We start from the raw sequence: 25,097 nt of genomic DNA on the forward strand, positions 1-25,097 counted from the left end.
ATGTATAATTGTATGTACCGCTGAAGTACTGTACAATGTTATCAGCTGGCAAAGTAATCAGACTGCTACAGTATTAAATAATAGCAGCTACAGTATTTGAGTAATTCGACTTCTGATCTATCTAGACCAGTGGTGGCCAAGTCCAGTCCTCAACAGCTACCAACATTTCAAGTTTTCAGGACAGGGTCGCAGACAGATTTCCTGGGGCCCAGGACTAGAGTTATGACCGGGACACCCCTACCCCCCTTGTGCTGGCGGTCTTGCGAGACTTCCCATTTCACACCTCGCGAGCCCCCTCTATTTTCCCTACCTCTTCCCATGCTTTTTTCTCCCCTCCCTCTCGCCTCACTCTCCCCCCCTCCATAAATTACCCAACTCTCTCAATCCATCCCCCCCTGTACCTCACTCTCCCCGCCCCCTGTCAATTATCCCACTCTCTCAATCCCCCCTCCTCACATTCACTCCCTCCCCCTCACACAATCACCCTCACAAAATTCATACCAAAAATCCCCACCTACCCCAATTACATACCAAAATACCCACCCCTCCAAATACATACAAAAAAATCCTCATCCCACCGAAATATATACAACCCCCCCATCGCCCCAAAAACATATAAAAAAACAAAAATCCATATAAACCCGTCAAATCCATATAAAAAATATATATATAGCCCCCAATGCATATAAACCCCCCAATACATATTAAAAAAAACTACATATAAAAAAACCTCCCCAATACATATAAAAAAAAAACATATATGTTATATATATATATATATATATATATATATATATATATATATATATATATATATATACATATATTTATATGTTTTTTTATATGTATTGGGGAGGTTTTTTTAATATGTATTGGGATATATATATATATATATATATATATATATATATATATATATATATAACAATACATATAAAAAAAACAATATGCAGTATATAGAACCCTTACCTTGGGGCTGATTTCATGTTTCAGGGCTCTGGCCAGGTCTGGTCGCTTTGGGGGCCCGACCTTTGTGGCCGCCATGTAAGGATTCTGCGTGATCAGTTTTCTACCAGGACTTTGCCGATGTATTCGACAAAAAACAGGCAGAGGAGTTACCACCACACCGACCATATGATTGTGCCATCGATCTGCTGCCAAGGGCCATCCCTCCTCGAGGTCGCACTTACCCCCTTTCGGAACCAGAAACCAGGGCAATGCGGGAATACATTTTGGAGATCCTCCAGCGAGGGTTTATTCACAAATCCAGTTCCCCCGCTGGTGCGCGTTTCTTCTTCGTTTCCAAAAAAGACGTTTCTCTCAGGCCATTTATTAATTATAGAGGCCTAAATAAAATCACTGTAAAAAATCGGTACCCACTACCCCTCATCCTTGAATTTTCGACCGCTTACGCAGGGCTACAATCTTCACCAACCTGGATCTTCGAGGAGTTTACAATTTGATTAGGATCAGAGAAGGTGATGAATGGAAGACGACCTTTAATACCCGTGACGGCCACTACGAATACTTGGTAATGCTTTTCGGGTTATGTAACGCACCAGCCGTATTTCAAAACTTCATCAATGAGATTTTCTGGGATCTACTCGATCGATTTCTCGTGGTATATCTGGATGACATCCTTATTTTTTCAAGTTCTTTGGCTGAACATCGGGCACAGGTTAGACAGGTTCTCCAAAGACTTAGGGATCATTCCCTTTTTGCCAAGCTTGAGAAGTGTAAGTTTGAACAGAAGAAGATTTCATTCCTTGGTTACTTTATCTCCTCCCATGGATTTGAGCTGGATCGTGCGAAAGTATCGGCAGTGCTGGATTGGCCCCTTCCGATAGGCCTCAAACAACGATTTCTTGGGTTTACCAACTACTACCGACGTTTCATCAGGAACTTCTCCAAGGTAGTTGCGCCCATTACGGCTCTTACTAAGAAAGGGGGAAATCCCAAGATATGGCCCCCTGAGGCTCTTCTGGGTTTCGAGAAACTCAAGTCCGCCTATTCTTCCGCACCTGTGTTGATCCACCCAGATCCTATGAAACCCTTCGTACTGGAAGTGGGCGCTTCTGATTTGGCAGCAGGAGCCGTTTTTTCTTAAAGGAAGGATTTTCATGGGAAACTCCACCCCTGTGTCTTCTTTTCCAATACATTTTCTGCTGCAGAAAGGAATTCTGATGTTGGTAATCGGGAACTACTAGCTATGAACATGGCTCTAGAAGAATGGAGACATTTACTGGAGGGGATAACTTCTCCCATCACAATCCTGACAGACCACAAAAACCTTGAATACATTGAAGGAGCAAAGAGACTCGGGACACATCAGTCAAGGTGGGCTCTCTTCTTCACTCGGTTCAACTTTGTGATCTCTTATCGTCCAGGATCAAAGAATTTCAAAGCAGACGCACTGTCCAGGCAATTGTCTCCAGACAATGCCAAAGAGGGGCCCATCATTCCACCTGCACAGATAATCTCTGCAGTTTCATCTTCACTTCTGCAACAGATTTCACAGGCTACGGCAGAGGATCCCAGGCCAACATCCACTCGCTCGTCCAAACTATTTGTCCCTCCCCAATTTCGAAATGAAGTGTTGCAATGGGTTCATAACTCCAAGACTGCTGGTCACCCGGGAGTTAGGAAGAAGTGATTTCCTTGAACTGATCTTTTGGTGGCCAAAGACGTGATGGAGTTTTTGGCAGCCTGTGTTTTATGCGCCCAGACTAAGGTGCCGAGAACGTTACCCAGTGAGTTGCTCAAGCCCTTGCCAGTCCCCATCCATCCGTTGACCCACCTTTCCATGGACTTATTGTGGAGCTACCACCCTTCAGGGGTACCACTACCATACTGGTAGTAGTTGCTCGCTTCACATGCCAAGCCTATTTTGTTGCCCTTAAGAAGCTATCCACAGCTTCAGAACTATCTGAAATCTTTATTAAAGAGATATTTAGTCTACATGGAGTCCCGACGGATATAGTCTCGGACTGCGGATCCCAGTTTGTCTCAAGATTTTGGTAGGCCTTTTGTCTAAGAATGGCATCTCCCTTCATTTTTCTTCTTCGTACCATCCCCAATCCAACGGACTCACGGAAAGGGCCAATCAGCCCTTAGAACAATTCCTGCGATGTTTTGTATCTGAACTACATGACGACTGGGTTGATCTGCTCCCGTGGGCCGAGTTTTCCTGTAACTCTATGAAGCACGATTCCACACTGGAATCTCCGTTCTTTTGTGCCTACGGGTACCATCCTGCTCCCCTTCCTTCTTCCGGTCCTCTCTCCGGAGTCTCTGCATTGGATGATAAGATCCAAGTACTGCAATCACTCTGGAAGAAGATCCAGACCAATCTGACCAAAGCCGCCCTCCAGCAAAAAAACCCATGCGGATAAACATCGACGACCACCTCCCCCATTTCAAGTGGGAGATAAAGTTTGGTTGGCTACAAAAAATATCCAACTGAAATTGCTCTCCTCCAAACTCAGGCCCAAGTTCATTGGACCTTACAAAATTGTGAGACAGGTCAACCTGGTGACATTCAAACTGGAACTTCCAGATAACTTAAGGATACCTCCAGTGTTCCACGTCTCCCTTGTCATGCAGAACGCTTTCTCTCCTCCTATTCTTCCTCCTCCTAGACCATTTCTGGTGCATGGCCAGGAGGAATTTGAAGTACGCCAGATACTGGATTCCTGTAGATCTTGGGGCGGGCTACAATACTTGGTCCATTGGACCCGATGATAATTCATGGATCAAATCCAGGGACGCCCATGCCCCTAAACTGGTCCAGGCGTTTCATCGGAGATTCCCTACCAAACTGGCTTAGATCGCCTGGAGGTCTCTCCTGGAGAGGGGGGTACTGTAAGGATTCGATCCTTGCTGGGTTTTGCTGCCAGTTCATGTTTTCCAGACTGCCTGTCCTTTCTGTTCTAGCTGTCCGTTTTGTGTACTGGCTGCCTACTATATAAGGCTGCACTTCCTGGTTGGAGTCGCCAAGCAAACTTCTGTTTGCTTCAGCTGCATTTGATCTTCGCTGTCATGCATTACCCTTTCACCTGTTTGGATTCCCTGTGTGCTGACCCCGGACCATGGCCCCGACCTCGCTGCTTTCTGCCTGCCCCGACCTTTTTCAAAAAATACAGTTTAATAAAACTTTATTATTTTTTCTTGGTCTGCTCGGGTACACAGTAATTATCTGTTGGATTAATGATATCCAGTTACTAAAATCAAGTATTGAGTGCTATATATAGAGGAAACCTTTTCTGATCCCCTTTGGATCAGCCCTGCTACTATGCCCCGACCTTTTGCCTGTTACCTGGACTTCGCACCACTGCCGCCTGCCCTAACATTTTGCCTGTACACTGGACTCCGCACCATTGCTGCCAGCCCTGAACTCTTCCATACAGACTACGGATACTCTTACAGGACTCTGTCCCCTGGGCAGTGGTCGGTTTATTTGCATCCCCACCTCAGCCCTGCGGGTCTGCTTCCTGATTTGAAATGAGAACCATCACACGCCGGGCCCCGACTTTCTACCAGCTGCAGGTATCTCCCTCACTCTGTCCCACGCCAAGCTTCTGATGTCAGCGCTCTCCAGGCCTCTCTCTCATGCCAGCACGCACCAGAAGCCAAGCACAGCTTACTTCCGGCGCACGTCGACATCAGAGGGCCCGGCGTGGGACAGAGTGAGGGAGAGGCCTTCAGCTGGGGGGACCCGGTGGTCAAGAGAGATTGGGCCCAACTGCTTTGTCCAGCCGTCAGGCCCCCCGCGGCCACTGGGCCCGGGGCCCTTGTCCCGGCTCTCCCCCCCCTGTCGGCGGCCCTGTTTCAGGATATCCCACATTCAGCACAGGTGGGTCAATCTTTCCCTTTGACTGAGCCACCTGTGCTCAAACAGGGATATCCTGAAAACCTGATCTGTTGAGGACTGCAGTTGTCTACCCTGGTTTAGTTAGTCTGGGAGAAGCCTGACTCGAACTACCTTATCAGGTCACGAAGCCTACTCTCCTTCTCCTTCCTTTTTTAAAGTTTCTTTGTTTTATTTTATTTCATTAAATGTTATTTTACATTCATGCTACTCGCACTTCTGATTTATCACAACATTGTGGAGTGCACACTATTAGAAATATCCTTGGGTCCCTTCCCAATATTTGAACTTTATAAATGTCCATAGCTTAACAGAAAAGCTTTCCCCTTTCTTGTTAAATAAATCATTTAACTGCATTCTCCAAATACACTGGACAGGGAGCTTTGTCAAAACGAATAGAGGAACAGTGAACACTTACCCAAAATGCAATGTGTGTTCCTCAAGTTTAGCATTGCAAAACATTTTCGTATTTGCCTCCAGTTTTCCTTGCATCAAAAACGATGACAGGAGGCATTAAATATCTTGAGATACTTGGGTGTCTAATGTTATAACCTTAGTCTGCGAGTAATATTAAAAAAAAACCCACAGTGCTCTTGTGACCATGCTATTAAAAACCAGTGCTAGTCCTGGAGGGGGTTTAAGAAAAAACAATTCAGTCTTCTTTAGCGTTTACTGTACTGTTTTCATCCTGTAATTATTCATTTTGTTTCAGTTCTTTAAGGAGAAAAAAAATCAACGATTAAAACATACATGCGCTGCACATCAGTGCTTTGTTATATGGGTATATTTAAAAGGGAATTTGTGTCAATGAGAAAGAGGCAATAATGATGTTAATCTGAACCGTTTCCCCTGGTCTCTAGCACGTACAAAAAATGGTACCATAGGAAATACCAAGTGAATTTTGCCACTCAGGAGCTGATATATTATTAATGTATTATCATTTTTGTGCTCCATGTACACTAAACAAACAATGTGAATTGGGTAAAAATAACCGTAGTGTCAGCTGTTTGATTTGCCCCTGCATCTTTTCAAGGTCCTCAGCTGCAAAATGGGGTGAACTGTAATTCACATACTATTGATTTAATGTGAATGGCTCTATGTTTATGCATGGTAAGTGGTCCCTCAGGCCATGATATTTAAATTCAACCTAAGGTTATTATGCTGTCATATATGTTAAATTCCAATGACCGATATTAAATGCATGATTGTTTACTCGTTGAACAGAAGTATATGAGGGAGCCTACAATAGCAGATAAGCTATAATTATTAGCTGCCCAGTTTGTTGTTTTGTTCTATGTTAAATTGTGAATAATCACTAGTACACATGCTGCGGTTTCAATTCCTACCTCATCATAACCCTTTATCTAGCATTTTCTAGTACAGATGTAGCCAGACTTCCTGTTTTTGGTGCCGTGCGAAACCAAGTGTAAATCCCTGGCATTTATTTACATGTTGCGGCTCTGTGGCTGCGCTGCGGCTGTAAAATGCAGTTTTACAGCTGCCGTAGTACTCTGCAGTAATGCTAGGAGGTGCTAGTCTGCTGGTGTATTTAATCTAAATGCAATGTAATCCACCCCTTATTCCCATAAAAAACATCAGATGACTAAAAAGTATTTTTAAAGTATAACATTTTTATTAGAGTACATTAGAGCTTAGAGATAAATAACAGACTGTGAAATAAAACAATCTTCTTCAACTGACATCTTCTGGCTGCCTCTTGTACAGTTTCACCTGTAAAATAATCGAGAAGAATTTTAAATGCATTAATTACACTGTGTTCTATGCAAACTGTATGGAACGCATATGCCTTTCATTGAATTTGTGCGCATGCGTGTTGTATTGTATTGTATGTCTTTATTTATATAGCGCCATTAATGTACATTTCGCTTCACAGTAGTAATACATGTGGTAATCAAATAAATAACAGAGCATGGGAATAAGTGCTTTAGACATAAAAGTAACATTAAGTAACATTAAGGAAGAGGAGTCCCTGCCCCGAGGAGCTTACAGTCTAATTGGTAGGTAGGAAGAACGCACAGAGACAGTAGGAGGGAGTTCTGGTAAGTGCGTTTATGTATCATGTGTTCAGAATATCCACAGTGCTATTCATATGCTTCTTTAAGCAAGTGTGTCTTAAGGTCGGTCTTAAAGGTGGATAGAGAGGGTACTAGTCGGGTACTGAGGGGAAGGGCATTCCAGAGGTGTGGAGCAGTCAGTGAAAAAGGTTTAAGGCGGGAGAGGGCTTTAGATACAAAGGGGGTAGAAAGAAGACATCCTTGAGAAGAATGCAAGAGTCTGGATGGTGCATAACGAGAAATTAGGGCTGAGATGTAAGGAGGGGCAGAAGAGTGAAAAGCTTTAAAAGTGAGGAGAAGAATGGAGTGTGAGATGCGGGATTTGATCGAAAGCCAGGAGAGGGATTTCATGAGGGGAGATGCTGAGACAGATCTAGGAAAGAGTAGAGTGATTCTGGCAGCAGCGTTTAGGATAGATTGTAGGGGAGACAGGTGAGAGGCAGGAAGGCCGGACAGCAGGAAGTTACAGTAATCAAGACGGGAGAGAATGAGGGCCTGAGTCAGAGTTTTAGCAGTCGAGCAACAGAGGAAAGGGCGTATCTTTGTTATATTGCGGAGGAAAAAGCGACAGGTTTTAGAAATGTTTTGAATGTGAGGGGCGAATGTGAGAGAGGAGTCGAGTGTGACCCCTAGGCATCGTGCTTGGGCTATTGGGTGAATGATCATAGTTCCAACAGTAATGTGGAAGGAGGTAGTAGGGCCAGGTTTGGGAGGAAGTATGAGGAGCTCTGTTTTAGCCATGTTGAGTTTAAGGCGGCGGAAGGCCATCCAGGATGATATAGCAGAGAGACATTCAGAAACTTTGGTTTGTATAGCAGGTGTAAGGTTGGGTGTTGAAAATTATATTTGTGTGTCGTCAGCATAGAGGTGATAATTAAACCCAGAAGATGTTATTAGGTCACCTAGAGAGAGTGTGTACAGAGAAAAGAGAAGAGGTCCCAGGACAGAGCCCTGGGGTACCCCCACAGAGAGATCAATAGAGGAGGAGGAGGTGTTAGCAGAAGAGACACTGAAAGTACGATGGGAGAGGTAGGATGAGATCCAGGATAGAGCTTTGTTCCGAATACCAAGAGTATGGAGAATGTGAAGGAGAAGAGGGTGGTCCACGGTGTCAAATGCTGCAGAGAGGTCGAGTAATATGAGCAGAGTGTAATGACCCCTGTCTTTGGCAGCATGGAGGTCGTCAGTTATTTTAGTGAAGGCTGTTTCCGTGGAGTGAGCAGTGCGGAAGCCAGATTGTAGAGGGTCTAGGAGAGAATAGGTGTTGAGAAAATGGAGCAAGCAAGAGCATACAAGACGTTCAAGGAGTGTTCTACAGTTATGTGAACTGTAAAGAACGCATGTTCGTTTCATAAAATGTGTACGTATCCGCGGTACAGGTATTGCCCGTTAAATGAAACGCATATATTACATTAATTATCCATTTTCCCTGGATGTGTTTACTACACGAACAAGGTAAGGTGTTAATTTGGAGTAGCCTGCCAAATCTGCAAAAAAATTATCAAAACAAGGAAATTTTATTTTTTAGTCATCAGTTTAATTCACTAATTAGTCCAGCCCACGGTGCTATGATACCATAAAAGTCCATTGATTGTGTCTTTCATGGTATTTCATTCTTTAGTAGTGCATTTATTCTGCTTCCCAAGTTCATCTCTCCCAAATTGTTAGGAATAGACTTCTTACCACTGGAGCGGTCAAAGTTTACATTTCTTGCCTGCTCAGCATAATGTTCAAAAGTCACATGGTGTTGGAGGATTAGCTGGGCATATCTACTCGGCTGCAAAGTTTCCCCTGGTATCATTGAAAGTGGGAGGTCATCTACTGGATCCCCACAGACAAGGATACCAATCGCTCTGCCTCTGTGGTTCCGCAGGTGTGCTTTGGTAAACAGGCACAGGAAACTGCTCCAGGATACCAATTTCCTGCTGGTGTAGCACAGAGACTCATAGCTACAAAGTCATTATCGCTGTCTGAGTGGTTGTGTGTGCTTCCTACCATCTGGGTATTGCATGGAGGCACATGAGGGGAGAAAAGGTTTCCTCCAGATGTCTTTCTCACTGCTGCTATGTACTCATAATCAAATAGAGACCCACCATGTTCCTTGCCATTTGGTCCACCATCTCCAAAAGAAGTTACATTTTGCCTTCCATTGTGTTCAGTCTCTGCTCCAGAGACGGTGGCAGGGCACAATCAATTGCAGGTCTGGCCATAGGTGTTCATGCATCTTGTACAGCGGCATCACAATTGTCTATTACAAATGTACTTTACACTGCGAAGCTGTATCTGATTAAGACACCAGTTTAAGCTAGACTGGAATTATGTACTTTGTGAGGGGTTGGGCTAACTCCGAGTTGGGCTTAGCTGGATCTGGAGTCGGTGATGGGCGTCTGAGGTGAGCAGGGTCCGAGTTGGGCTTAGCTGGGTCCAAGGTGAGGGAAGCAGGAGCTGAAGTGGGATGTTCTGGGTTCAAGGTGAGATGAGCTGTGTGTGATGGTGCTTGCGGTACAGGTTCCTGGTACAGAATCAGCTTTTCTGGGTACATCAATGGCAATAGTTTCTTCTTTTTTCACATTGGTCCTAGAGTCTTCCTCTTTGGTGTTTTTGGTGCTGCTGTGTTTTCTTTTCCCAATTTAGTCTTTACACAAGTGTTTTTTGGGGCACAGGTATTTTGTGCTTTCTTAGAGCTAAGAATGGCACAGCATTAAGAAAGTTTTTGCGTCCATAGAAGCTGGATTGATCTATCGTTGAAGCTCAAGAGTTCTGATCAAGATCAGTGAGTATGGCAATACAATTTCTGTGTCAATTTATGTACAGTACTGCTGACATCACCTGTGCAGCATTTGATCCCATTGTCCACTGTTGCAAGGTGTCAAAAGTAGGAGTATACTGTACCTGTAGCTTTATCTGTATAATGCCGCGTTTATAGTGCCGGTGACGTGACGGGTGACGTCACCTGTCGCCACCGGCGAAAGTTGCATTTTAGTTTTGAGCGACATCACTGGAGTCAAGGCCAGTGATGTCACGAAGGGGGAGGGAAGAGTGATGTAGGCGCTCTGTGATTGGTGTAGAGACACTCACGTGGCTACTGTCTCTCCCAAAATCAAATTTCACTGGCTTCCAAATTTTGTCGCTACGTCGCGCATACTATAAGTGCATGCGACGGATTCAATGTATTTGTTTTGGCGCAATGTCGTGGTCACCGGGCACTATAAGCGCAGCCTAATACAACAAAGATGCAATACACATTCAATATACCATACATATACAATACATATTCATTACTAGTTCAGTACATTCTAAACAGCATCAATGACCAACAAAAAATAACAAAGAAACTAGCAATTCACAACAGGGGAAATCCAATGGTGGCTATGGATAAGAGGCATCCCGCGTTGGCGCGACGGACCGGTTACGTGAGCGGTTCGCCCAATGAGGGCGAACCTTCTCCGTGACGTCACTGGCACGCCCCCTAGACACGCCCACGGACTTTCCATGGCCAGGGAAAGCACCTGCTTTCCCTCAGCCTCCTTGCGCCTCCGAACGGCGAAGTGTCTATGGACACAGCCTTAGGTATCAAGCTCTAGTGCAGACAGCGGCTCATAAGATGCTCTGCAGGGTCATGTAAGGAATCCGCTCCGCAGTTTACTGGTTGCCTTACCTTGCAGACCTGTGCAGTCCTGGAGCACCTCTCCTGATGTTTGCTGCAGCCTGGATTCACTCACCAAAGCAATACACACTCCCTCTGGTATCTATTGCAGCTGTGCAGCCTATCACTGCAACCTAGACTTGCATTCACTCATTGGAGCAGTACCTTCACACCCCCCTCCGGGGATTGGCCCGCTGGCCTTTAAGTACTGTCTTCCCATAATGCTCCCTGCCGAGCATAGTCCTATCTGGATGTCACTACTGTTTTGCCACAAGCCCTCGCTTGATCTCCTATGCTGATACCAGGTTCCGCCCTGCGTCCTTCAGCTTCCTTCAAGCCGCTTGTTCTCCTATGCTGATACCAGGTTCCGCCCTGCGTCCTTCAGCTCCCTTCAAGCCCGCTTGTTCTCCTATGCTGATACGGAGGTTCCGTCCTGCGTCCTTCAGCTTCCTGTTCTCCTGTGCTGAAGCAGAGGTTTCGTCCCTGCGTCCTTCAGCCTCCTGGATTCCTGCACTGAAGCGGAGGTTTCGTCCCTGCGTCCTTCAGCTTCTTGGATTCCTGCACTGCAGCGGTGGTTTCCCTGTCTTGCTATAGCATCCTGGTTCCTGGGGCCTACTCTTTCCCTAATCTAGAGAGGCCGTGTCCTGGTTCCTGCGCTGTTACAGAGGATTCCCCAGGCCGCTCAGGACTCTTGCGCTGTAGCACTGGTTCACCCGTGCAGCTAAGCGGTGTGCTACGCTGGTCTGCTTACCATCTCCTGTGACCAGCACCGTGGGCCATGGCCGTCGCTCACGCAGAGCCCAACCCCGCGCTCCTAAGCTGAAGCGGGGCTTTCCTGACTACATGTTGCCAAACTCTTGCTTGAACAATGTTTATCCTGATATCTCCAGCCCTGACCCTGGCTTGTACAACGACGACGCTGTCTTCTCCTATCCTGATCCTGCGATGTACGACAACGAACTGCGCAATCCGGATCAGTCTGCGCGGTCTCAGGTCGGTGCTTTTACAACCCCACCTCAGCCTCGCGGTCCGACCCTGGTTTGTGGCGAGCAGAACCCTGACAGTATGCTCGGCCCCACAAACTCGGACCGCCCTGTGGTGAGGGTTGGTAAGTTTCTATCTGAAAGCCTGTCCCGGCCTGTAGACCAGTCCCAGTCTGAATACCAGTTTCTATGTGAGATAATACCCCTGATTGGAGATCTGATTGTGTTTGTAGGTTTAACCCCTTTGCAAAATAAATGCCGTAATGATCTCATGATGAAGGTTTACCGCCTCCGGGACTTAAAACAATCGCTGGCCGCTTGTATTTGCTTTCCTGGTTACCCCTTAACCTGGGAGAATGTGTACCCTTTGGAACTGGACGACGCCCAAAAAGAACTCTCTTCCCTGGCCTTGTCTTTAGACATTTATATAGCCAAAGAGGACCCTCTCCTCATGTTGGCTGATGCCCAAAAAACACTCCATATCCTTTCCATGACATTGGACATTTGCATAAAGGAACAGGATCCTCCCCTCGCCAGCTTCGCTGCCGCTTGGCTGTATCCCTGGTCTACCACGGATCCTTGCCCTGAGTGTATGGCCGGGTTCCCTGACACCAATGATATGTTTTCTTTAACCCCTGCCGATCAGTCCTGTGAGGTCCCCCTGGAGGATACATATGTTGCTCTACCCAGCACTAATGTTCTTGTATCAGAGAATAAGTTCATTAGTTCTCCTATTTCTAGCTCAGAAGTCCTTTCTCTAGGTCTTGATGGTTTTCCAGCTTTAACCCCTGCCGAGCAGTCCTGTGAGGTTCCCCTGGAGAATACATATGTTTCACTAGCCAACACTAAGGTTCTACTATCAGAGAATAAGTCCCTTTGTTCCCCTATTTCTAACTCCGAATCTGTCACTCCTGCTCTTGAGGGTTTTCCAGCTTTAACCTCTGCTAGGCAGTCCTGTGCGCTTTCCCCGTCAGAGAAAGAATCCCTAAGTTCTGTTCCCAGGGTCATTTCTGTATTAACCCCTGTGGGGCAGCTCTCTGAGTTTCCTTTGGTAAATCCCTGTTCTCTGCCAGCCATGGTTAAGCCCCTAGCTTCAGAGGAGAGATTCCTTGTCTCTCCTAGTACAGAGAAAAGTTTTCCTGTGTTTTACTCTCAGGCACTGTCTGCATTAACCCCTGTAAATTCTTGCTGCCTCCAAGTTAATGCCTTCGTTTTAGCCTCAGAGAATGAATCCACAAGTCAGACAGCAGAGGTTGCATTGAGGGATTCCCATAACCGTACGGAGTCCTTAGATATTCTTTGCTATAAATCCCCTGCTTCAGCTCAAGTTTCCGCAGTTTCGCCTCCGGAGACTTCGGCTAAAGTTTTGGTTCCTGATAAAAGTAGTCAGGAGTCAGGTTTTTCCCTAAGCTTGGTCGCAGAGTCCCTTCTCCCGGGTATTTCACTGAACCAGCCTGTCGCCCACATAGCGGTGATCCCTGCTTCAGCGCATAGTTCCTATATTAGGGAGTCTGCAGTAATTTCTGGTTTCCCAGACATTCCTTACCAAATACCTACTTCAGAGACCAGTACAGTTTTAATTAACCCCCGGGTACTGTCTGAGTTCTCCTCCTCTTTAAGCTTAGGGTTAAAAGCATACAGTAGTCTGTATGTCCCTCCTGGGGTTCATATTGTGTTCCCAGGAATGTTTGCTGACGCACGGTTTTCTCCCAAAAGTGACGCTTTTTCATATAGATTAGTAAAAAGCTTGCACACTGTTTCCCTTTTCGCTGAATTGTGTCTTACTAGTTTTGAGACTCTGAGAGGTAATGATTCTCCTTCTGATTCTGAAGCTCTTCCTACAAGGAGTATCCTGATTGGGGGTCCCCCTGATTTCTCTGTCCAGGCTAATTCTCCAGGGATCAGCATATCTGTGGTCACTTCCTTAGTACTGTCTGAGGTCACCATGCATATATTACAAGTTCTGGGGTTTAAATCTGAGCTATTTAGCTGTCCTGCCTTTGCTGAAACCCAGTCCCTCAGTACTGTGTCTAAATATGCCCCAGCAAACATGGGGTTACTCTGGGAAGAAATGAAAACTCCTGTCTTAAAGGGTATTTTTTCTCACATGTCCAGCAAATCTAGAACCTCAGTAATTGTTTCTAAGTCACTTATCAATACATCTGATTTTTTCTCTAATCAAACCCAGACACCCTCACTATCGGTTAGGAGTCCTGTGATCAGAGATTTTGCACTAGAAAACACACCAATTCATGTTTTTGTCAGGTTAGGTACCCCTGTGGTTAGGGTCATTGCAGTTTCGGAAAAGACTCCTTGTACTCCTAAGGTGCCTGTCATTAAGAGTTTTCATAGTTCATACTTGCTGCTTGTTGATTCTCAGGGCCCTGTCACTGAGGTACAGACTTCAGCTTCTGATGTTAGCTTCCCTCCCACCACTACCCTGGCTCTGCCTTTTTCTCAAGATACTGACATGAAAATCCCAAGGTCTATTCCTGATTCACTGACAATACTATCTTCCAATGAAGATTTCCCAGTATTGGAGAGCGCTACTGTTGGTTGCTTCTCTGCTCCTGCTAAACCATGGTTTTGTCCCTCGGAATTTTCGGTTGCCCCTGTTATTTCCTCTCAGTTGGAAATACTCTGTACGTATCCCAAGATTTCGGTCCCTTTGCCTGGTTTACTGCTTGCCTTGTCACCTTCCATACCAATACCGGGAGATGCTTCCAACCAGCCTATACCCTTACTAACCATTACCTGGGAGCCTTCTAGAGGAAAAATTCCTCGCAAATTCCAACATGCAGTGGTCAGCCAAGACTTTTTCTGTTACAAAGTTCCTCCTGGTGTATTCGATCAACTATCAGGTCCGCTGATCCTAGATTCCGGTTCCTTTATTAAAGACTGGGCTTTCACTGGGGGTTCTTCTGCCGTTTCTGCTCTGGAACTCTCTGGTTCTTCACAGCCCTGGATTTCCAAGACATTTTGCGAGGCGAGCCATGTACCAAAGATGTTTCTTCCATCAATCTCATATCCTAGAACTGTACTCACAGAAGAACTGCTCCTTTACGGATGCCCTTTCCACCTAAAGAATTTTAGGAACAACTCAATGTCCCCAAGACCTATGGATGGTCCTGTCTGGCCGCAGTTCTCACCGGGGGGTGGGGGTACACTAAGGACTAACCACGAGTCTCTGGACCACGACTCTAACCCCAATCCTAGACGGTTCAGCAACAATTCCCGGTCCCCCAACTCTAGGTGTGCTCATGTTTGCCCGGAGGTCTCGCGTGAAGGGGGGGGGGTACTGTAAGGAATCCGCTCCGCAGTTTACTGGTTGCCTTACCTTGCAGACCTGTGCAGTCCTGGAGCACCTCTCCTGATGTTTGCTGCAGCCTGGATTCACTCACCAAAGCAATACACACTCCCTCTGGTATCTATTGCAGCTGTGCAGCCTATCACTGCAACCTAGACTTGCATTCACTCATTGGAGCAGTACCTTCACACCCCCCTCCGGGGATTGGCCCGCTGGCCTTTAAGTACTGTCTTCCCATAATGCTCCCTGCCGAGCATAGTCCTATCTGGATGTCACTACTGTTTTGCCACAAGTCCTCGCTTGATCTCCTATGCTGATACCAGGTTCCGCCCTGCGTCCTTCAGCTTCCTGCAAGCCGCTTGTTCTCCTATGCTGATACCAGGTTCCGCCCTGCGTCCTTCAGCTCCCTTCAAGCCCGCTTGTTCTCCTATGCTGATACGGAGGTTCCGTCCTGCGTCCTTCAGCTTCCTGTTCTCCTGTGCTGAAGCAGAGGTTTCGTCCCTGCGTCCTTCAGCCTCCTGGATTCCTGCACTGAAGCGGAGGTTTCGTCCCTGCGTCCTTCAGCTTCTTGGATTCCTGCACTGCAGCGGTGGTTTCCCTGTCTTGCTATAGCTTCCTGGTTCCTGGGGCCTACTCTTTCCCTAATCTAGAGAGGCTGTGTCCTGGTTCCTGCGCTGTTACAGAGGATTCCCCAGGCCGCTCAGGACTCTTGCGCTGTAGCACTGGTTCACCCGTGCAGCTAAGCGGTGTGCTACGCTGGTCTGCTTACCATCTCCTGTGACCAGCACCATGGGCCATGGCCGTCGCTCGCGCAGAGCCCAACCCCGCGCTCCTAAGCTGAAGCGGGGCTCTCCTGACTACATGTTGCCAAACTCTTGCTTGAACAATGTTTATCCTGATATCTCCAGCCCTGACCCTGGCTTGTACAACGACGACGCTGTCTTCTCCTATCCTGATCCTGCGATGTACGACAACGAACTGCGCAATCCGGATCAGTCTGCGCGGTCTCAGGTCGGTGCTTTTACAACCCCACCTCAGCCTCGCGGTCCGACCCTGGTTTGTGGCGAGCAGAACCCTGACAGGTCAGAACCGAGTAAGTATCCCCTTTCATTTAGCTGATAAAACAAGGGTTTCACTTACTTTTGCACACACCCTGACTCTTAATTACTCATTGTCTAATTCATACATCATTTTGTTAAAAAAAGACATGGAATTGGTTAATACAACCCTATTGGATGTTTAAGAAAATACTGGTTTTGATTCAAGAAGGTTATCATGGAATAACTATGGAATTTCCATAACTATCATTTGGGTTTACAAACGTTTTCTCGCCACCCTATATATGGGTAATCAGCAGTCCTTTTGAGTGTTTGATGGCTGCACATGAGATATATCATGTTGCCTACTACTGATATATCATCTAGCATACTATAATACTATTATTCTGCAGAATTAATCAGATCGCTATTAAGCCAAGGCTTAGCCAGGGTTTGTCCTATGGTTGGGTACCTAGTGGACCCAGTGCGACCAGCTCTGATGCCAACCACTTGGTAAGTCTCTCTATCCACCTCCCACCCTCTTCCTTTTCCCTGGGAAGAGGAGGAAGGAGAGTCACTGGAGATGTCACAGTCTCAGTCTGGTCTACTGTTGTTGCCTCAATGAATTTGGGAGCTCATATTTTCTCAGCTGGCTGATCATTGGCAGATAAAATACAAGCACCGCAACTGCTAGTCAACTGAAAAAAAAGTAATAAAAAAAACTGTACAATGTTAGTATAGAGTTAACATTTGAGCTAGAATATCCTTGCATAACAGACTGCTCCAGCACTTTAGGGGTGAAGAGAGCAGGGTCACTTATTATACATCACGCTACACTTGCCAACCATAAGCATTATTCCTGAACTACTAAATGATTGTGGTGCGCCCCTTTAAAGATTTTCTCTCCCCATTAGTTTTTGTATTTAGTATTAGATCACATTATGCAATATACAGTTCAGGCAAGAAAGAAATACGCTGCTGAACGCAAGGAAACATTATTAAGCAACAGAGCGGGTACACAGTGCTGTATTAACCATGTGAAAATTTACTAACGCTTTCAGGGACTGTGAATTTGGTCCTCAGGGAGTAGTTTCTACTTTATTACCACCACAATTTATGCTTTGTGAGGCGTTCCACACTCCATCTTGAAAATTCCAAGCTCCAGCAAATTTTGTTTCGTATTAAGCAGAAGCAGATTGTATATGATTTGGGCTTTACCTTATAAAAAAAATAATGTCTTTGCAAACTTGGAGCTTGGAGTATAACGGTATATATACTATGTAAAGTTTGTATGCAGCTGCCATCCATAGTTAAGACACATTTTTGTGGAAATAGTCCAGACAAAGGATATAATGTTTTTGTTTTTATTGCACAGAAATGTATGTATTGCCACAGCTATGCTGAATGTATAGGTTTTTGTTTTTGTTTTTTCTTAAACTACTGATGCTCAGTTTAGGAGCAGTGATCACAAACTCCAACAAAAGAAATGAACACTTATGAACACCGGTGCCACTCCATCAATATTTCATTTCTGAAAGGCAATTTTCATTTGTCTGTGTGCAAGTAAATGGGTTGCTTTGTATTCATGAGAGAAGAGGAAGGCAGCAGCCTGGTACCTGGACTGAGTCAGTGTCAGTACTTGATATCTGCTGTGTCCCATCCGGACCCCCATAAATGTGGGAATATTCATATTTAAAAAACTTAGATCCTGTGTAAAATATGAAGAATCAGAACGTTTCTTGAATTAATTCTTCAAACATTTTAGGGGATTGTGTCGCTAACAGCTGCAAAATGCTTAATTGATTAACAATTTTGCTCCAGTAAACATTTTTGGGAGTGGCTGCAAGAGTTATGGTAGGAAATAGACAATAGACAATATTCGCAAAATATTATAATGAGATAAAAAAATGTTCCCGTGTTTTGGAGCAAATTGCACAAATTTGATACATACAGTAACCTGTGTCTACAGCTTTGTGAAAACCACAACATATGAGTCCTACTGTATTTACTAAGCTGTGCTGTTTCATAAAACACCTTCTTGCTCCAAATAACAGCTGTAAATTATCTTCTGGTGGTATTGAATAGCAGCACTTAGTTAATATGGCCTTTTATATGCTGACACACAGATACCCAGCAAGTTCTCAGAAACCCCCCCAAATTACCACAATATATATATGTATATGTGTCAAAAGGAGTGCTGCTGAACGTGACTAATTGTATAAAACAAGAAACAAAGAAGTCCAGAGCAACATCCAATGTGACAAAAATACACAGTGAAATACCTATATATCTCTTGAAAGGACCTGCGATATTATGGTCATGCCTTGAAAGTGGCTTGCAGGCTTATACGCTTTGGCCAAAGGGTTAACTAAATTACCCTTTTTTCAAGAGATATATAGGTATTTCACTGTGTATTTTTTTCACATTGGATGTTGCTCTGGACTTCTTTGTTTCTTCCTTTAAATGCTGACCCTGAAGGAACTATAATGAATTACAATGCAGACTTCTCATACACTGCAGGGTCAAAGGGCATTTTTTGTATTTAGTATTACACAAAAATAACTTAAGCAATTATCTTAGATCCCAAGTTTTACTCTTTCAACCAGATTGTGAAATAAATATGTAGCACACTTTCCCCCACCCTATGGGAGATATGGCGTCTACTGCGTTTGTGTGGTGCTTTACCTGTGGCTCACAGGAGGCCAGAACCTCCGCTGCTGGGAGCCTGGGGCTGTACCTGATCCGTCTGGAGACAGCGCTTCCACCTGTGCAGGTTCCTAACTGCGATAGATAACCTTGACACAGGACCCAATAGAAGAATTACACACACGGGTATAGATAACAGTTTACTGCATGCATATGATGATGGGAATAATAATGCAATACCCACACCAAATAGGCTACGCACGGCCCTAACTCCACAGTGCCCTCCAACCCAGCTTCCACACCCTGATGGGATATCCCCAAAGTACTGAAGTGCCCAATGGCACCTAACCACCTGGCGTCCACAAAAGTCAACCCACCCAATATGTGTAACAGCGCTGCCCACAATTAATGTGTTATTGTTAGTGCACTTGGAGATATAGAGATACCTGCCGGGTGCTCCAGCACCCGGTAGCGCCGACTGAAGACAGGAGTCCGTCCAGCCCACATTGTCTTCATCAGCGATGAGTGCACCTCCATGTGGGGTGGTATCTAGCTGGAGGGTCCCACGTTAACAGTCTCTGCATGCGTTGGTGGTCTGGTCCAAGACCACAGGCCTCATCTGCTGCGCAGCGTCCTTTGCTGTGTCCCTGACACTAATGAGATAATGGGGAAGAGTCCCTGTCTAAGGACCTGACCCTGTAGCAGCCACAAACTTTACAGGGGAGTCAGGCCTAGCTGGGGCCTATGGGGGTCTCTGGCCTAGGGCAGGGGCCACAGACACCCTGCACACACACCCTACCCTCTCCTTGTCCCAGCTCCGACTGGCATGGCTTGCAGCGCGCCAAATGTATCAATACTCTGCTGTCGAGATTCCTGTAGCCCTATTGGTTGTCTCCCAGAAGGTGATGCACCTCCCAAATGCATTGTGGGGATTGTAGTCCCCGAAGAGCCCTAGGCTGGTAATGGCCACCGCTGTCCCTATCTCCTGCACATGTGCGCGCTTCTGATAAGGGCTGCCGCACTCGGGAGATACTGCACATGCGCAAACTATTCACATCATGGTGGCGCCGTATCGGCATTCCACCACGGAGCCTCCGGAGCACCAGAGCGCTCCCAGACTGCTGCCATACTCTCCACTACTGTGCCGGGTCCGCCTGCCAATGCGGCGGCACGCGGCATCTCCCAGCACGTGCCAGGGGTTCTCCCGCTATACTGGAGGTGAGCGGGGGGGAACCAATAGGGTGCCGAGGGGGACCTGGCCACAAATAGTGATCAACCAACAAAAACCTTATCAACTAATCTTATCCTCCTTCGTGTGGCCGAAATTTAGCAATAACAGTTCCTCTTAAGATTAAAAAAAAATACTATAGTATTAAATTTACACATAATATACAGTCTATCATGTTCTGTTAAAACAACAATACCCCGTTTTCTTTTACGGTAGCCTGATAACATCAGATATGAGAGTTAAGTGAATAGTATATGAATATTGTAATTATCCAATATTTCATCATTGCCATACATTTGCACATAGTACCATTTAAAGTACTCCTAATATATTGGCATGGGAAAGAAGCCCTTATTGTTTCTTTAACACTTGCAATAAGGCTTTAGTGAAATACTATATGATGAATAAACAAAATGATGTTAAAAACAACAATACCCCTTATTGTTGTTGAAAATTCATCAACTTTAGCCTTAGAAAATCCGCAGTAAATGCTCCTTACCTGTCTCATGAAACAACTAGAGTTATTTACCACCATTTAATTGATCTGTGATTCTGTTTCCTTTTCTTTTTTTTTTTTTTCATTAATTGAAAATGAGAAACATTTTGGTATATTAATTTGATCCTCACTTTACCAGCTGCCTTTTATGGGACAAAATACAGTACTCACAACTGGCCAAAGTATTCTTTCACTTAAAAGTCAAATTAGATGCATGGCAGGGATGAATTCAGCAGAAGAAGCTCAGTATCTGGAAACACGGCACAAATGGTTAACTTTCTGATGGCTGGAATAACTTCAATTAAAGATCATCTTAAAATATGAGCATTGAGCTCAGAGTGAAGTATGGGGCATCAAAGAGAGCATATAAAGATGAATGATCATGATCGTTTTTGATTAAAGGTGCATAGAGGGAGCAGAACATGAAATGAATGATTCTCATTCAGCTTAGGTTCATAATGCAATAACATGTGTATGGACTGAGGAATAAGAAAACAGCTTTTTAGATGTTTACCTTGAACATGCATTAAAAAAGAGTGCCTACAGAAAGAACATGAAAATATGTGGATAACCACATATCCTCAACACTTTCGATTCCCCTTAGCATCTGCTATTTTAATTAAAATTAATGGGGTTGATGTATCATGGCAAATTAGGAGTAACAGTGGTGCAGATTGCATCATTTTCATTTTGTATCTTTTGCGTCAATGTATCAAGATCTTTGTTCGAAATGTTGCACTATTTGGGTCATCTTCCGTTTAGGGAGTGGCACTGGGAGATGGGGAGGATTACAATGACACACAGATTCTAATTAAATGTACCAAATTCTGCATTGCTATGCGTCACTGTTTTTAATATCGTATTTGCGTCACAAAGAGAATATCGAGCTGCCAAAGTGTACACATTTATGTGATGCATTGAAACAAGTGAAACCAAACACTGATTTCTTTTGAAATTATAAAATGTACCGAGTTTATTCATGTGACCTTGGGAATTCTCTGATAAAACTGGCTGTTCTAGCACAACTCTACTAAAAGCTAGATGCAGTTATGAAATAAATCTCGCTGTTATAATACCCAGAAACACAGGACTTTGCTATAGCAGCACAGTGGTTAAAGCAGCATTACTACTTTACCCCTTTTTTTACTTCTTCTTATTTTTATATGAAAAGCATGTGATAATGTACTGTATAATTCTACATACTTACCTAAACTAGCAATTTGTTATAAATCTGTAAAAATCCGGATTGGCTGCCTTCAATGTTGCAGCTGATATATAAAATTATATTACTAATTGTAACACATTATTGTTACAGCTTTCAGAGTAATAGACAGTCTGCTGTTTGGAGCACAGCAACAGACGTATTTGTGATACTTTGTTGCCAAAGAGCAGAGCTTTAAAAGATGTGTGTTAGAGCATGTTTCAACAGAGGAAGTGGTTATGACTTTATAAATGGTTGCTATAGCAACCAAAGGATGATCAATACATTTAATAAAAAATCATAAAAATGATATTAGGAGTTAAAAAAAAAAAACGCAGGCAGTATTATCTAATGCTACAGAACTGATTTATTAAAAAAACAAAAAACAGGATTTTCAAGTTTTGCTGCTTTAAGCATCTATAACACTGTAAACAACATTCACTGATCATTTTAAAAACGTGTAATATTTGTAAAGTAAACAGTTTGAATACCACAATTTTCTTCTGCTTCGTTATATCAGAATGGCTCTTTAATGAAACAAAACCCTGTATAGTGCTTTCCTGAACGTGTACATTTTTAGGTTACTGTAAAGAGAAAAATGTTTTTGAAGGCTTTCATTTATCATAATTTTCAATACATTTGACTACCTAACCGTAATACATTCGTTAACATTTGCTCTCTCTTGCAAATGCAATGGTGCTTTACACCAGGGGAACTCAACTTCAGTCCTCAACACCCCCCAAACAGGTCAGGTTTTCAGGATATCCCAGCTTCCGCACCGGTGGCTCAATCAGAGGCTCCGTATTTGTCTGAGCCACCTGTGCTGAAGCAGGGATATCCTGAAAACCTGACCTGTTGGGGAGTGCTGAGGATCCCTGCCTTACACCGTTGGCTAGCTGTGTGGCAGGTACTGTGGCAGCAAAGCTTTAATGGATAAAGTTCCAAATTGTGGTTGCACACAAAACCTTTTTGATGAATGTAGCCCTTAACGCAGTAACCGCAAAATACATTCTAGTTTTCATACATTCGCCCCCTTTAACTCACATGGATAACACTATGTCACTAACTTCTCAAGAAAAGACTTTAGAAGCTCATGTCCAATATATGTATAGCTCTCATGCTGGTCTGACAAAAGTTATCACAACATGTAAGGCACCTACTACTTTCGCTTGGAAAATGTTGTTTCAAAGCAGTTTATAAACGGTTAGTTTTGGTATAAATTGTTTGCATTTCTTTCTTTTGCCAACAGGTCTACCCCCGGATAGCGCCGGCATTTTGGCACTACCTGCGGGTAGAAGTGAGTAACGGGTATTTAAATGCTCACACCTCTGTCCTTCATCCCTGTGACTTGCCCAGGCACTGTCCCACCTGCTGCTTAAAGCAGCCAGGTTCTAATATCATTTTGCTTCAAAATACTAACCAAACTATCATTCTATCTGTAGAACTGAGTTTATTGTGAAAATAAGCTCAATGCTACCAAAGCACGGTCATTTCATGCCTCAAATCAAAGGCACAGTTTCCAAACTAAAAGAAAAAAATCACATTAAAACCCATCTGTTGCATTAATGCATTGTGCATTTCACAAACGTTGGGAGTTGTGTTACTACATTATACATAATTAGAGATGTTTTGAATAATAATTGTAATGATATCTGTCTCTTTTTGTCTCCAGGATCATGAGCAGCTCAGCTATTCCTCCACAAGATCCAAAGCTCCCAGCGTTATTATCACAGGCCTCAAGCCGTCCACCAAGTATATATTTCACATTCGAGTCAGGACTGCTGCAGGCTACAGCGGCTATAGCCATAAGTTTGAATTCGAAACTGGAGATGAAAGTAAGTTTAACTGCCCACATTGTGCTAAATATATTTATGAGCTCAAAGTGCAGGTTTGTATGGTTATGAGCTTAATTCCTTATTGTCCTGAGCTACGATCCCCTGAAAACTTTCATTGACCTCTTCAGACAATAATGAATCGGGCCCTATGTCTTAACGGGTTGCTTCATCTGTATACATGTGTGTCCGTGTAGTAATTTGAGTTTAAATTACACATCTGGCTGTCTACCAATCTGATTTGCATACTGAACTGAGACATTGTTTTGGCATTGTTTTGGCACTGAAACTGTCTGATATAATTAAAAAGAGAATCATTTTTTTTGTTTAACAAACTAATGTATGAAACCTAACTATTGTGTACTAAGTAATATTAACTATTAATATACATATCTAAATACTTGGGAAAAGATATGTGAAATGGCATGGTACTTTTTTCATCTACTGTTATAGTCCATAAATTAAATTACTTTTATTTTAGTAAAAGTATAGCGTGTGTGTGTGTGTGACAGTGTGGTGTGGTGCATACCTGCTGGCTCACAGTAGATCTGAGTCTCCCGCGTTGTAGTGGAGGAGAACAGGACAGGATTCTGGAGTAGTAACTGATTGTTTTTCTCACGGTGACAGCGCCTCCATCTCTTGCAGGCCCCAGGGATGTGGGGACAATCCCTGCAGGAGAAATTACTTCCCGTCCCCCTGATAGATTGTAGTCTCAGACAGGAAGATACCTTTGAACAGGATCACTTTGGTACAGCTTACACATCAGAGATCACTTCTTTGGGCTTCACCCTCAGGATGTACCCTGGACCTACACTCCAGGCCAAGGAGCACTGAAGCAATCCTTTCTCTTCCCTTACTCCCTGGTGGAGTAAGGGGTATAGTCTCCCATCTGCTCCCCTAGGGGTGGGAATACAGATTGGCAGGGCCCTGCACAATTGCTAGGGTGGACCCGCCTCTCTCAAGGAGGTAGAGGCACTGACTAAATTTAGCAGTGCAGCTCCTTAAGTATAAGGCCGCGCTTATAGTGCTGGTGATGCGACGTCGCCCGAAAACAAATACATTGTACCCTGGACCTACACTCCAGGCCAAGGAGCACTGAAGCAGTCCTTTCTCTTCCCTTACTCCCTGGTGGAGTAAGGGGTATAGTCTCCCATCTGCTCCCCTAGGGGTGGGAATACAGATTGGCAGGGCCCTGCACAATTGCTAGGGTAGACCCGCCTCTCTCAAGGAGGTAGAGGCACTGACTAAATGTAGCAGTGCAGCTCCTTAAGTATAAGGCCGCGCTTATAGTGCTGGCGATGCGACGTCGCCCGAAAACAAATACATTGCCGCCGCGTGCGCTTATAGTGTGCGCGGCGGAGCAGAAACTGGAAGCCGGCAACATTTTATTTTTCAAGTGCTGTCACATCACGTGACGGCCCTTGAACAAATCAAATTGCCGGAATCCCGCGACCCCCCCTCCCGGCGAAACATAACTTTCGCCGGTGGCGACGGGTGACGTCACCTGCCATGTCGCCGTCGCCAATGACGGCACTATAGGCACGGCCGTAGGGAAGTAGGTACCAGGTCTGAGATTGGACACACACAGGCCTAGTCGCACTGACTCCCCTGTCAATCAAGAAGCTACTGTGAGTGAGGAAAACCCATGATAACTCCTGGGAGCCTTTTCTTACCAGGGCCTACTGCCAGTGGGGGGGGGGGGGGCGGCAGTCAGAAACCAGTACTGGCTACAGATGGATAGATAGATACACACACACATAATTTAATTGACTGATTTTA

General features: G+C 44.7%; 1 protein-coding gene across 6 annotated transcripts in view; it reads left to right on the forward strand.

Annotated features, from left to right (window-relative positions):
- The window catches only part of EPHA6 (EPH receptor A6), an 833,380-nt gene that overhangs the window by 642,653 nt on the left and 165,630 nt on the right, over positions 1-25,097 (forward strand). For 4 of the 6 annotated variants that reach the window (XM_075594038.1, XM_075594040.1, XM_075594042.1 and 1 more), the window contains 2 exons: positions 22,736-22,783; positions 23,159-23,321. In XM_075594038.1, the coding sequence (XP_075450153.1) occupies positions 22,736-22,783; positions 23,159-23,321 (211 nt within the window). The remainder of the gene's footprint in view (positions 1-22,735; positions 22,784-23,158; positions 23,322-25,097) is intronic. The other 2 variants (XM_075594039.1, XM_075594043.1) reach the window with 1 other exon arrangement.

Source organism: Ascaphus truei, chromosome 3 (genome assembly GCF_040206685.1).
Source record: "Ascaphus truei isolate aAscTru1 chromosome 3, aAscTru1.hap1, whole genome shotgun sequence".
Lineage (NCBI taxonomy): Eukaryota > Metazoa > Chordata > Amphibia > Anura > Ascaphidae > Ascaphus > Ascaphus truei.